The following is a 14,820-nucleotide window of genomic DNA, read 5'->3' as shown; positions in this document are numbered from 1 at the left end:
GCACTCCATAGTGGATTTCCATCAGATTACTAGTTACCTTTTCAATTCTAACAGCTTGCTTTCTACCCTGCAAAAATGATCTCAGCCACTCCAACGCCACCCCCCTAATGCCCGCCCTCCACAACTTATGAAGCAGTAAACTGTGGTTAACTGTGTCAAATGCCTTACTGATATCAATAAAAAGGCCCGCAGTCCTGCCCCCACATCCCCTATTCAGACCAAGATAAATAGTTTTTAGAAAATTTTGCAATGCATACTCTGTATTGAGGTGCTCTCTAAAACCAAATTGTTGTTTTGAGAAGAAATTGTGAGAGTCCAAAAAATGCAATAATCTTTTTTTAATCAGCTTTTCAAAAACTTTTGATAGAGTAGGTAAGAGAGAGATTGGGCGATAGTTACTTTTTAAGAACAGGTCTCCCTTTTTGAAAATTGGTATGACAGTAGCAATCTTTAAAATGTCTGGAAATTGACCTGAAGCTATAGATAAGTTGAACAGTTGAAGTAATATTTTAGAGAAATATGGGAGATTATCTTTTAGTATTCTGGCTGTAATTATGTCAATTCCTGAGCTCTTATTTATTGAAAGATTTTTTATAATTTTACAAAGTTCGTCCTCACTTACAGGAGCCATGAAAATACTCTTAGTACAATGTTCACTCTTAAATTCATCGTAGTACTGCTTGATCAAATCATCTGATATTGGAGGACAAGACTGCGAAAGCCTTTCAGGCACCTGAATAAAGTATTCATTGAAGATGCCTGCTACTGTTTTACTATCAGTTATAACACTACCTTCTTCATTCAAATGAAGTTCATGGTTGATCTTACTATCCCCGGGCAGCAAGGAGTGAAGAACTTCCCATTTTTTTTGGATTCTTATCATATTGATTCAGTTCGTTTGAATAATAGTTATATTTAGCCTCCTTTGCCCATCGTTTTACATTATTTTTCATATACGAAAATATATTTTTAATTATGACATTATTCGGTTCTCTTTTACGTTGTTTATAGAGTTTATCCCTAACAGCAACACTATTAGTTAATCCAGGACTCATCCAAGGTTTTATCTGCTTGAGATTGGTGTTGTATTTAATGCGCTTAGTAGCTTTTTCAACATTCTACCAACCAATTCGTAAAATTTGTTGAATGCCTCATTTGTATCATCCAGCTCATAGACACTCTGCCAGGACTGCTGCCTCAACATTTCACTTAGCAAATTATAGTTAATTTTATCAGCTTCCGAAACCTGTATATTTTGTTTGCCTCCACTAATCGGCAATACACCCGCTATGGCTCGGTGATCTGTAATAAAGTTTTCAATCACGGCAACTCTGTCAATGATAAGATGAGTGGAGCGATAGGAAAAATGATCAATGCAGGTTGAGGAGAGGCTGCTAACCCTAACGTCTATAAGCTGCTCTAGACCATGACTATTTAAGGACTCTAAATATTCGTCAGCGATAGCATCATTCAAGGTAACATCCAGATTAAAATCGCTAATGCAAACAAAATTCTTAGCATTTGTCATATCAAGTGCAGAACTGAAATTGGATATAAAAGATCGACGATCACCAGAATGTAACCTATAAATACCTAGAAGTGTAAAGCTGAAATTTAGATAAATACAATTTAGCATTAATGCATCACAATTCGCAATTACGCAATTCCACTAGCTCTTGACAGAGGATCGAATGATGAAAAACTTTCATACTGATCAATTTGGTAAAACATAACATCACTATCATTATTCAACCATGCCTCACTTAGCATAATTATGTGAGGCTTTTTAATCAAGCCATTGAGATATAACAAGAATGCATCGAAATTGGAATTGCAACTACGGATACTCTGATGATAAATGATAAGGCCAGTAGATGTTGAAAAGTAAGCATTAACCTCAGCAACATCACTCAGCAATTCAGCAACCGTCATGAAGGAGGTAATCAGTTACATCAGCATATATTCTTATCACACATAAAGTATGATTGATAAATCAAAACGGCCGGGAGAAGGAAAGGTTGCTCGGTATGACAAAAGCAATAATGGGGGAAAAATTTACATAATGGAAGTGCAAACACTAATAATACGAGGAGCATACAATTAATGGATTGATTTAAATTTGTGTATCTATCAAATAGATTATTAAAACACTAATAATACGAGGAGCATACAATTAATGGATTGATTTAAATTTGTGTATCTATCAAATAGATTATTAAATAAATGAATATTATTCTCTGTAAAATGAGAATTGAATATAGTATAATCAGGTCTATGCTGATAATTAGAAACTTTGTTTATATGGAAGTCATTTACTACTATAATTTGATAATAGAAACAAAAATCAATACTTTCTACCAATTCCTTATTAGGCATATGATAAAAATAAAAATCATGGAAAGCACTTATCATAAAGAAAGAGTTCATAGAGTACCACTCATAATAGCAAACAGAGTTTATAGTGTGTTTAAGTCCTCTTTGCAACGTATAAAAATTGCCTGCTGAGAAGCATCTTTCCGGACGAATATTTTCTCCTGCCTTGCCCATACGAACTTGTAGCCCTTTTGGAAGGCGACGCCCCGCACCAGCTTGAGACGCTCCAGGATATGTGCTGGAAGATGTTGATGAGCGAACACCCTTCCATCCAGATAAATATTATCAATTGACTTCGTCGGGATTCCATGATTTGCCCTGTCCCTTGATGATATTCTTTTGAACTCAGCAAGCCAGGTTTCTTTGTCTTGTCTACGGAAAAATTTCACGACAATAGGTTTAATACTTGTTTTATTTTTAGTGGGTAGCCTATGAGCCGTGCTAATGTCTCCAGATGTTAGCTGGCTTTGTAGTAGACTCTTTATTCAATATATCAAAAACGGACTCATTAGACGTTTCCGGAATTCCTGTGATAATCAAATTATCTCTACGGGTATATTCTTGCATTGAGGAAAGTTCAGATTTTAGTTGAGAATTGGCATTTTTCAAGAGAGCATTCTCATCCGTTAGAGTTTTAACACTAGATTTCAAAGTAGACAGTTCTTCATTGAAGTTATCAAATTCGTTTGATATGAAATCAATTGATTCTTTTATCGCTCGAAACTCTTCTCTGAAGGGGGCCAGCTCAGCCTGTATCATTTTCTTCACAACACTGCCAATAGCTTCAAGGTCAGCCTCAGATAAAGAGCATGATCGAGAAGCGCTGTTACTCTACTGTTATTCTTACCTTCCGAATCCTGCTGCTTTTCAGTATCGGCAGATGATGATAAGCCAGCCGTTTTAGAGCCTGCTCCCACTGACTTGCAATTCACACAAATCCATTTTGATTTACTTTCCGCCGACATTTTATGAAAATTCGATTCCTTAGTAGACTGACAGGAAAAGTGACAATCTATTTTACACTTTGAGCACAGCAACACGTCACGGTCCTTCGCCTCACTTTTACATAAACTGCACAACATTTTTAAATACACCTTGAAAGGTCAGATAAGGGAGAGAACAAAAACACAACCTGCTTCTCCGCCTGCTCAATCGGTACTAAGAGCTAGTTGTCGCTGTGGTTGTAAAACCGCGACTAGAAATTACGCAAGTGTGCATCGAGCCTTAGCTATTGCTCTGTCGATAGGTAACAGCATAGATGAAGGATAAGTAAGGATAAGAAATGAGATAATAAGATAATTTTAAGATAATAAGAACTTATTATCTTATTAAAGATAATAAGATAATAGGATAAATGAGATAAATAAAATAAGGATAAGATACTATATTATTCTTGTCTCTGGTAACAGCGCGCCAACAAACAGGTTTTCCCGTTGCAGAGACGAAATCCCTACAGGCAGATGACGTCATCTGAGGCTACCAATAACTAAAAGTGCTCTTCATTTAAATGCCCAAAATCGTGCCTATAAATCCACTATACATTCGCACCAAGTGTATTTTAAGGATATGTTGACATGTTTGCATGTTTTAAAAGACAGACGAAAATGATCATAAATAATAGTTTATTACATTATAATAACGTTAACTATTTGAAACTGTAGATAAAGTGTAAATAAACTGAATAAAATATCATTGACTATTCGAGTAGCTTGAAAGGAGATGTAATACAATTTTTAATGAATTGTATAATTTAATGAATTTGAATAATCAATTATTATTAATTTTAATAATTAGCACCGTATGCAGAGTAATTAGAAATATATCTTGTGAACTGGCTGCTTTGCTTCCAAGATATTATATCAAAATGCCAGAAGGCAATGAAATAGTTCTGGTCAATTTTTTTTAATCAATATTATACAATAATAAATACACCAGTCACTTATTTTACTTCTACCTCTAATTTTATTTTACTTAATTCATTCATTTAGCTATCAAAAACTCAAACTAACTAAAAATAATTACAAATTAGTCTGCAGTTTACGATCTTGATTTGTAACCTCCAATCATAAACAACACTTTAAGCAGACAGCAGTGTTGTGATAAACAAGTGCCATGTTGTGACATCATCTGATTGGAGGTTTGGAAGAACTGCTCACAGTGATTCTCTCCCCGTTGCCAATACATTAGTTGGATAGAAGCATACCACGCAGAAAGTGGTATGAGCAGCAGTGTGACTCATGTGTGTGCCTTATAAGAGCCATAGTTAAAAGGGGTCTGGCAAACGACTCTGCAACGAACATCTATTTATAGGCGAGTTGTTAACTAATGGCTCTGTTAACTATGGGTGACTTTATGTAGCGACTCGGCAACCGGGCATTAGAACAGCTGAGCAGTTAGATGAAGCAGCAGAAAATTTCATGTGGCAAATGCAGAAATCAGCCTGGAAAAACACCAGAAAAACAAAAGGATGCAATTACCCCCTGGAGATTCGGCAACTTGTTCTAGAAAAACGAAGGGCAAGAAGAAGATGGCAACAAACTCATGATCATGCTGACAAGAATATCTTGAATAACAAAACACAACAATTGAGAAGAGAGATAAGGAAACTAACTGAGGAATCCATTAATAACACCTTCAAAATTTGACAGCTGATGCCAGTACAGATTATTCATTATGGAAAGCAACAAAAAGAATTAAGCGACCAATATTACAATCCCCTCCAATTAGAAAACCAGATGGTGCTTGGGCAAGAAACAACAGAGAAAAAGCAGATATATTTGCTAATCATCTGGAAGAAATCTTTCAGCCAAACAACATTCAATCTGAAATTTATCCTGAAAAAAAATATAATAGATGATTTAGATACAGAGATTGATCTAGTTTCTATAAATGAGGTTCAAGAAGAAATATAATCTGAGTACCAAAAAAGCACCTGGAGCATCTGATTACAGGTGAAATCATGAAGAAACTTCCTAGAAAAGGTATTGTCATGCTAACATATTTTATTCAATGCATCACTCCAATTACAGCATTTTCCTACAATTTGGAAGGTGGTAGAAGTCATTATGTTGCAAAAGCCTGGGAAATGTCCTCTAAGAAGCAAAATTGTACCGCCCAATATCTCTTCTACCTGTAATTTCAAAGCTTTTTGAGAAATTGCTAATGAAGAGATTGGCTCCCATCATAAGTAGCAGGAATCTGATACCAGCCCATCAATTTGGTTTCAGGCAGAAGCACTCAACCCTGGACCAAGTACATAGAATCACTAATGTAATAGAGAATTCATTAGAGAAAAAATCTATATGCTCAGCAATCTTCCTTGGTGTGGCACAGGCATTTGACAAAGTGTGGCATGAAGGACTGATCAGTAAACTTCATAAAATTCTTTCCACTCAACTTGTACGGTAAAACTTTTAAAATCATACATCACCAACAGATTATTCAGAGTTAAACAAGGTGACGACGTCTCTGAATTGAAGGAAATAAGGGCTGGAGTTCCACAGGGTAGTGTTCTTGGACCAGTTCTTTATGTGCTGTACACAAGCGATCTTCCTGAATTGGATGCAGTGACAATTGCTACTTTTGCTGATGATACTGCAATACTGGAAGAAGGGGAAACAGTATAAGAAGCAGCCACAAAACTGCAGAATGCTAGCAACAAATTCAGTGACTGGACCAAAAAATGGAGAATTTGATTGAATGAGATGAAGTACATTCATATCAACTTCACAAAAAAAGATATCAATGATCCGATCCAAATAAATCTAAATGGGAATGTAGTACCACACAGCAACACAGCAAAATACCTTGGAATGACTCTTGACGCCAAGTTGAAATGGAAAGAGCATATCAAGATGAAAAGGAGTGAGCTGGGACTCAAATACAGTAAAATCTATTGGCTGTTGGGCCGACAATCACATCTCTCATTGGACAACAAAATATTGATTTACAAACAAATTCTTAAACCTATCTGGATGTATGGAATTCAGCTATGGGGCTGCTCTAGAACATCTAACATCAATCAGATTCAAACATTCCAAAACAAAGTACTGCGGAACATAGTGAATGCGCCCTGGTACATAAGGAACAGCGATTTGCATCGAGATCTGCACATTCCCTATGTGACCAGTGAAATAAGACGATTGGCAGCCCATCATGAGTCACGTCTTCATCAACACGACAACACCGAAGTCATCCAACTACTCGACAGCACTGAACTCACAAGGAGGTTGAAGAGAACAAAGCCCTTCGAGTTGGTGTAGTGCTAGTGAAGTGAAAAAAGTATAAATTAAATGTGTAGCGAAAGAATTTAAAGTAGAGAAATTATAGATTAGAACTGTAGGCTTCACTGGAAGACTTTAGCAATAAAAATTAACATGTTAGGATAAGAAATAAGATAGCAAAATTAATGGTTAGTCCTAGTGACTAGTTTTAATGGAAATAATACAAAATTTAATCATCCTCCAATCCATGACCAGTCTTTGTACTGGACAGATTTCGTAAAAAATTAAAAACCCAAAAATGTACAATATTTGCAAAACTATTGATATGTCATGTCAAATAGACCGAAAAAATTACAGACTCACTCAGGAAGTAGAATGGGAAGTTAAGAAATTATCTCAGACCACTTCTTGAATATTTCTAGCATGCGACTTGGCCAGTCATGTCAACATGGTCTCACCTCCCAGTACCATAATGTTGTCATGGGTTTGGTTGTACTAAGTGAAGCTGGCCTTTCAGAAGCAGCAAGAAGTGGGTCCTAACCAGTTCTATTATGCATCAATGAAATTATGAATGTATTGATATTCTTTTGATATTCCAATGGAGCCAGGTCATGCTTATTTCAAGGCTATTGTTGAAGACCCAAGTTACAAGGTTGGGTCATGAAAAAAGAATTTCCAATGAGTCATTGAAATTGACTTTTTAAAGAAATCTTCTTTATTGGAATGACATAATACCTCACCTGAAAGAATAAAAATCATAATTACTGTCCATGGATCAGTCTTTGTGGAATCATTAAACATCTCGATTTACACAATTTGGCTTCTAGGTGAACCGTAACTGGTGTTATTAATAAAGTTTTACAATTTGATTTATATATTCATCAATTTGTAATATCGTAGCATCAGACTGTAATTGACTCTGAAAGCCATGAACTCCTAAGCTGCATACACATATATGCGCTTCCAACCTGCACCGAGCATGCTCCGCCCTCGTTCCTCCATTGAACCACAGTCGCTCCACCCAGGCACCCATCATGAACGTTACGGAAGATGTTAGATCTTCTCGCGTTCCCCTGGTCGAACCACTGTTACATTTATTATTTGAAAATTTACATATTTCAGGGCACCAGGAACTGAATCCCATTATTGCCCTCATAACACACATTGAGCATACAATTTGAAAATATAATACATTAAAATGAAAATAGAATAACTTAACTAATATACTATTGAGTTTTAGAAAAAACAAAATACAAAAAAATAATAGAAAACCTTGCAAATATGAAACTTATAGTATAGCAGATAAAAGAAGAAAAACTAAGTATGTAACTAATACTGAAGAATTCAAGAAGAAAAGAAAAGAGAATTATGGAAACTTTGCAAATATGAAACTTATAAATAAAAACACTAATATATTATGTAATACAAAGGAAAGAAAAAAAACAAAACTCAACAAACATAAATCTTATTCAAGTCCCACCTGAACACAATGTCTGAATCAAAAAAATCTAATGCATCATTAAGCCTATTGTATAATCGAAGAGACCTAAACAGGGGAGCATTGTAACCACTGGCCGTTCTACATCTGATAATATCAAAGGTGGGATGATCTCTGGAGTTGATCGCAGGAACATGGAACCTGATCAATGAGAGCAGTGAAGGAGAAGAAAATCGACCCCTTAACAGACCATGCACGAAAATCAATGAGTCTCTCTCCCGTCGTAATCTCAATGATACAAAGTGAAAGGTACCTCTCAAACGGTCTGTAGGAAAACCCAAAGGACAGGATTGGCCGAAGCGCTTGTAATAGAGAAACCTCAAAAACTTATTCTGAACTACCTCAAGACCATGAGTACACAAATCAGTATAAGGGTTCCAAATCACAGAGCAATATTCCAACACACTCCGGACCAATGACACATAAACAGTACATATTGCATCAAGGTTATTGAAGTTAGCTGTATTCCTCATAACAAAACCTAGCATTTTATTGGCTCTAGCTATGCTATAGTCTATGTGCACTGAGAACCTGAGACAGCTATCAACGATTACACCCAAATCCTTACATGTATCGACTCTTTCCAGATTCATACCATGTACTTCATAAGAAAAGTTCATCTTCAATTTTTTCTAGAGATACACTTACACTTCCTAACATTCAAGTCAAGTCCATTGATAGAAGACCATCTAGCCAATCTGTCAAGATCTTGCTGCAACAAATTACAATCATTGGAGTTAGTAATCTCCATTTATAGAGCTTTACATCATCAGCAAAGATCAAACATTTTGCTTTCTTTAACTGGAGAGGCAGTTCATTGATCAATAGAAGGAATAAAAGAGGACCGAGTACACTCCCCTGTGGAACTCCTGAAGTGCTGAAAAAGGGAGTTGATCTAGAACACCTGACCATAACATAATTGGTACGATGGAATAAGTAACTTCTGAAAAGATTCACAAGTTGCACACAAAAACCCAAATCATCAAGTCTCCTCAACAGTGCTCCCTGATCAACACGATCAAATGCTTTTGCATAGTCTGTGTAAATGACATCAACCTCACCTCCAGAATCCATTACCCTCGAAACATCCATAGTGAACTCCATCAAATTGGTGACCACAGACCTTCCAGGGAGAAACCCATGTTGACAGTCCGATATCAGAGGACGGGAGTAACACAAAATCTCACCATACAAAACACGCTCAAAAACCTTTGCGAAAACTGACAGCAGGGAGATCGGACGATAGTTATCAATTAGATCCTTTCTGCCAGACTTGAAAATGGGTATTACCTTGGAAATCTTCCACCTTGCCGGAAATAAACCTTTCGCCAAAGATAAATCGAATATATATTTCAATGGGTCAACCAACACATCTCTGCAACCTTTACTATGAATGCAGGAACCTCATCCTCACCAGGAGTAGTGAGTGGCTTCATTCTATTAATTGCCCTCCTTATGCTCTCAACAGAAACTGATGAAACAGCTAATGAACTGGAAGCCAAATCCCTTCTAATTCCATTTTCCTCACTAATCTGATTCACGTTATCACTAAAGGTGCAAGTAATTGGAGTATAAACCGACTTGAAGTACTCAGCAAAACCATCCGGCAATTCAGATCCCACAAAGGCCCTATCACCGAGCTCCATCCTCTGACAGATCCCCTTAGCCTCACGCTTACTATTCACAAACTTCCAGAACTCCTTCGACTCACCCTTGATATTTCTCTGTACCCTAGTCATATACTCATCATGAGAACGGGATATAAGATTCTTCAGCTCTCTTCTAATATCGTTGAACCGATTTCTATGATAGGCCGAAAAATTTTTCTTCCGTGCGAGTTTGTTTATCCTCTTAATCATCTGTATGATATTCCGATTAAACCAAGGAGGATACTTCGAGTTAATTGCATTGCCACGTTTTTTTGGGATGGTGAGATCAAAACATGAATATATGATTGAATAAAAAAGATCTACCGCTGAATCAACATCTTTAATACTATAAAGAACCTACCAATTATAATCTCTAAGGATATTGTAAAGAGAAAGATAGTCCGCTCTCCTGAAATCATACTTCAACTCCACATCAGATTGATGCTGATGACTCCCCCGACTCAACTGGACACCCGTCAGCAATTCCATGCTCAGAGCTGGGTGATGTTCAAAATCTTCATGGACCAAAGACAAAGACTCATGTTTTAGCCCTTCAATCTGCATACTAGACATTACCAATTCAAGTGTACGGCCATTGGCATTTTTAACATTATTATAAGATTGAAGATGAAAAAATCCTGAGAAATTGTTTAAATTTTTTGCACACATAGTACCATTCATTGAATCAAAATCCTTGTCAGTTATTTCAGGTAAGTTGAAATCACCAGCTATGAACAATTTATCTTTAATTATATGAGAGTATGATTCGATGTGATCAAAATATGATTCAAAGTCACCTATGAGAGCATTATTACAAAAGTAGACAATGTTAATATATATAGGACAAGTGGGTAATAGAATACGAATCATCAGATTCTCTGAATCCTGAGATTATGAGACGAATTAATATCAAAACATTCCTCCGAGGGTATGTCCCTACGAACGGCAATCAGCACACCTCCACCACGACAAGAGTCGCTACCAGGTCTGTCTCTACGATAAACAGTGTATCTCTCATCAAAAAGTTCAGAATCAACAAAACTAGAATTAAGCCAAGTCTCCGTTATCAAAATCATATCATAATCACAGGCAAGCACCGATTGAAGGAAACCATGAGTCTTCGTTCTGAGACCCCTTACATTTTGATAATAAACTTCAAGGAATTAATGCAATAGTTCATTGAGAAATTGAGAATCATAAGATCATCTTACCAGCCGCTCATCAAATAGAATAATTCAGTTACAGTCAGGAATATAAGTACATAATATTAGTTTTCTCTAATCTTAGACATGATAAGCTTGAAAAATAATCGTGACAGTATTTAATTTACACATTACCAGCCAACTATCATATCAGCATGCATGGTAATTGGGTGATGACTACTAATTCTATGATTCCACATAAAACAATGTAGACTTCTTTAAATTATCATTTATTTAGTGAGATATTATTTTAGTGAGAGATTATTTCACTTACTTGATTGGGCTTGGCAGAAATGAAAGAAGAAAGCATAATAAACAAATGGATCGGTTGCGGAATTCAGAAAGCTATAGGACTATCAGTTGAAAAGATAAAACTGCTTTTGAAACAGAATAACAGTGTATATAGTCAATACAGTAGAATGAGTTGTACCGTGGAACTGTACAGATATACATTAACAAGATAATTTCAATACTGTACTGCCTTCATTGATTAACTTGCCAGATAGTTTCGACTACAAGATATTTAGTCATAGTAGAATAGATCATTTCCACAACTAACTCACTAGTGTCAGTAATAATAATGAGTGCAAATCATAGCAATAATCATTGAAAAACCCAATCGACTAATACCAATCGGTTAAAAACAATGTAAATATCCTATCAATTCTTGGAGAAGAATCAATCCAAAAATGCGCACCGACCTCGCGCACCCCGCCCCACACCAGGCCTACATATCCGTAACCCACTGCTTCTTATCAAAATACAGACACAATAAGCACAGCACCAGCCGACGAAAGGCGGAAAGCGCGCGCCCGCGGCGCACAAGTCCACACGCACCACAACAAACTAATTCGCATGAAAATCAGTGGAGGACGTTGGACTATTATGTTATCAGAAGATCAATTGAATCAGATACTGAATCACTCATTACACATATATCTATAATCATAAAAAATATAATAATCAATTCTGAATTTGAAACAAGAAGTATAAATAAAGAAAACCTGCAATTTAAATCAGCAAAGACAAATATGACTTCAATTAAAAAGCCTACTTGAAAGAAATGTAATTTGGGGTAGCCTATAAAGAGAAAATAAGTATAAATAATGGTATGATCAGATATAGATAATGGTAAGTTAAAATTAAAATATGATAAAAAAGAAGTTCATATTGAAGTGAGTTCATAATTCATAAACTAATTCATCAGTATTCCATTTATTACCTATTATTCATCGATAATGTCCTGTAAGTCTTTCTCAGAGTAAATCCTAATCACCTTATCACCCTCACTAAACTTCATCTTCACATTACCTGTCATATCGATCCAGACGAATTTAAACCCTTTTGCTCGCTGTACCTTTTTCGCCCTAGCAAACAGTAACCTCCTTTTGGCTGTCAAGGACCTGTTAATATACACCGGCTTAGCGTCACCGATGAAGCCCATATGTTGAGTGTTCAGATCACCTTTCATTTTTCTTCTCTGAAGAAGGGTTTCAACATCGCTCCTGCGCACAAAACGGACCGCGATTCCTGCAGTTGGTCGATTCTCTCTTTTTCGGAGACGATGACACGCATCAATAGAGTCCTTGTTGACGTCCATATTCAGTGTTTTACACACCTGAAGAACAACTTTAGCGACATCCTCATCAGCTACCGATGGAACTCCGTAGATCTCAACAGTGTTACGTCTAGAGTACTGCTCCAGATCATCCATCTGATAAGTAATGTCCTCTACCCTTTGACGCAGTTCCCTATTTTCATTAGAAAGTTTTTTTATTGTGGACTGTTGTTCACTAATCATATCGGCTTGCTTCGCCAGCGTCTCACAGGTTCTGTCATTTTTTTCTGTACAAACGCGTATAGCATTCGATAAGTCCTCATTCAGCTTAGTTTGACTATCAGATATTAATTTCTTAAGCTCCTCCATCGATCTATTAAAAGTTTCAAGATCAATGAACGATTTTGTTACACTTAAAGATGGATTCACTCTCACTGGTGTTGAGTCCGAATTACTTCGTTGTATACGCAATTTAGTTGTACATTTAGTACAATACCATGCACGGTTAGCGAGTCCCTCAATTTCTGCTTCCCCCAATCCCACACATTTACCATGGAATAAGCACTTGCACTGTTCACAGACAATCTTCTCCTTCGCGTTTCTATTCACCGATAGATTACAAACACTGCACGTACTCATTATTTGTGCCAGAACAAACTGATCGACAAAGTAATGCAAAATTTGACTTTATCACAGACAATCTCACGAGTGTAATAGCGGCTGGATAGATGAACAGAATATTCAGCAAGACATAGGAGAGAATAGAATTAATAGTAAGGTTGCTCCCCGGTCGATCATCAATCGCTCTGCTGGAGTGACGTTCGGTTGCGGAGCAGAGCGAAAGTCTGTACGCACCTATACATACCAAACTGCTGTAGAGGTATAGTGTGATAAGGCCGCTATCTCTAAAGTCATTAACGATTATTGTGTAGTACACTTCTGAGCTCTCTTTTCCCCAAATATGATCGAGATCCTTAGTACTGAAACTGAAGAATATTCAATTATTCTAATACCTAGCTCTACAGTTAGAAAGACTCTTGTTGCTGGTAATTTCAACCGTAGCCTACGATACCCTTAAGGGCCTGAACACTTGAGGTGCGAACAGAACGCGGTGAAGATCGATGCCACTGTGCTGCAACAGCTATGCAATGATGAAAATGTATGGAGTCATTGATATAGATATAATAGATTTAGATAGTGAGCTGAAATCTTCATCTTGACCTTACCGTTCTATTCGTACCCATAGAGAGCGACCAAACAGATATAATCATTATTCTAAGATTTGTGAGGTAGATATAGAAACCTATGGAATCGCAGATCGCTCTCTATGTGGACTGGTCCCTGTAGAATAGAATTAAGCTACTTATTAAAATAGACTTATTCTTTTATTTCAGCTTATAACCAGCATCATGACGAAAAATGGAGTGGAGTCGGAAAATGAATTTGATGTTGATGATCCAGAAGAAGTTACAAAAGAAGTAAAACCCAAGGTGAGTTTTGATTCATCAGGGCACCCACATTCTCTACAACGTTATTCTTAAATGACTCTTTCTCATAGCATTCATTTCATAGTTTTCAAAGTTCATTCTTATAACATTATTCAAGTAGGCTATAGCGTCAATAATTTTAATTTTTTTCTCATTTTTAATCATTTTGATTCTCTTTTTAAATTTTAATCTACCTATCTTTTACTTTTGATATCGAAAATGTATTTTTTGGACTCAATTGTATATTGTTCAGAATTGTAATGTGCTGTGTGAGAAATGAATGTACTATTAAGCCTATTTTCAGACATTTTTCATTACTATTGTAATTATAATGTCATTCTATTGAATTCTATAAATTAATTGCATTAAATTACCGATATTCAATGTTATCGGCTTACAATATTTCATTATCCAATAATGAAATCTGAATATTTAATAACTGAAGACAAACGATTAAACTTTCTGGGTGCAACCCACCCCAATATGACAATTATATATATTGTTATTATTAATTTCAATCAAACCTTACCTAACCATAAAAAATGATTATTCAATAGATGTATGCAGACTATTTCGGGTTTTAAACCAATCAATAGTTTATTTTTCCCTTCAAAACAATATACATGTCTATAATAAAATATAATTACAATTGACATTTAACAATATAAGTTAAAAGTGAAATAGTTTTACTATTAATTACGGAAGATCCATGAAAAGGTTAAAACCTGAGCGCAGGAGCCGAGTGTTACGAAAACATAATGTTATTTCTAAAATAAAATAAAAGGGGTGGATTCCTATAAACATCTCAATTTGACGAAATTTACAAAGAA

General features: G+C 36.0%; 1 protein-coding gene across 1 annotated transcript in view; it reads left to right on the top strand.

The window, feature by feature from the left end:
• The window catches only part of LOC111051759 (ESF1 homolog), a 57,929-nt gene that overhangs the window by 21,736 nt on the left and 21,373 nt on the right, over positions 1 to 14,820 (top strand). Inside the window, exon 2 of the mRNA XM_039428311.1 lies at positions 13,898 to 13,993. Coding sequence (XP_039284245.1) covers positions 13,913 to 13,993 — 81 coding nt within the window. The 5' untranslated portion in view covers positions 13,898 to 13,912. The remainder of the gene's footprint in view (positions 1 to 13,897; positions 13,994 to 14,820) is intronic.

This window comes from Nilaparvata lugens, chromosome 5, assembly GCF_014356525.2.
Source record: "Nilaparvata lugens isolate BPH chromosome 5, ASM1435652v1, whole genome shotgun sequence".
Taxonomy (NCBI): Eukaryota; Metazoa; Arthropoda; class Insecta; order Hemiptera; family Delphacidae; genus Nilaparvata; species Nilaparvata lugens.
The sequence above is the reverse complement of the archived record's forward strand: the minus strand, read 5'-3'. Positions and strand labels throughout refer to the sequence as shown.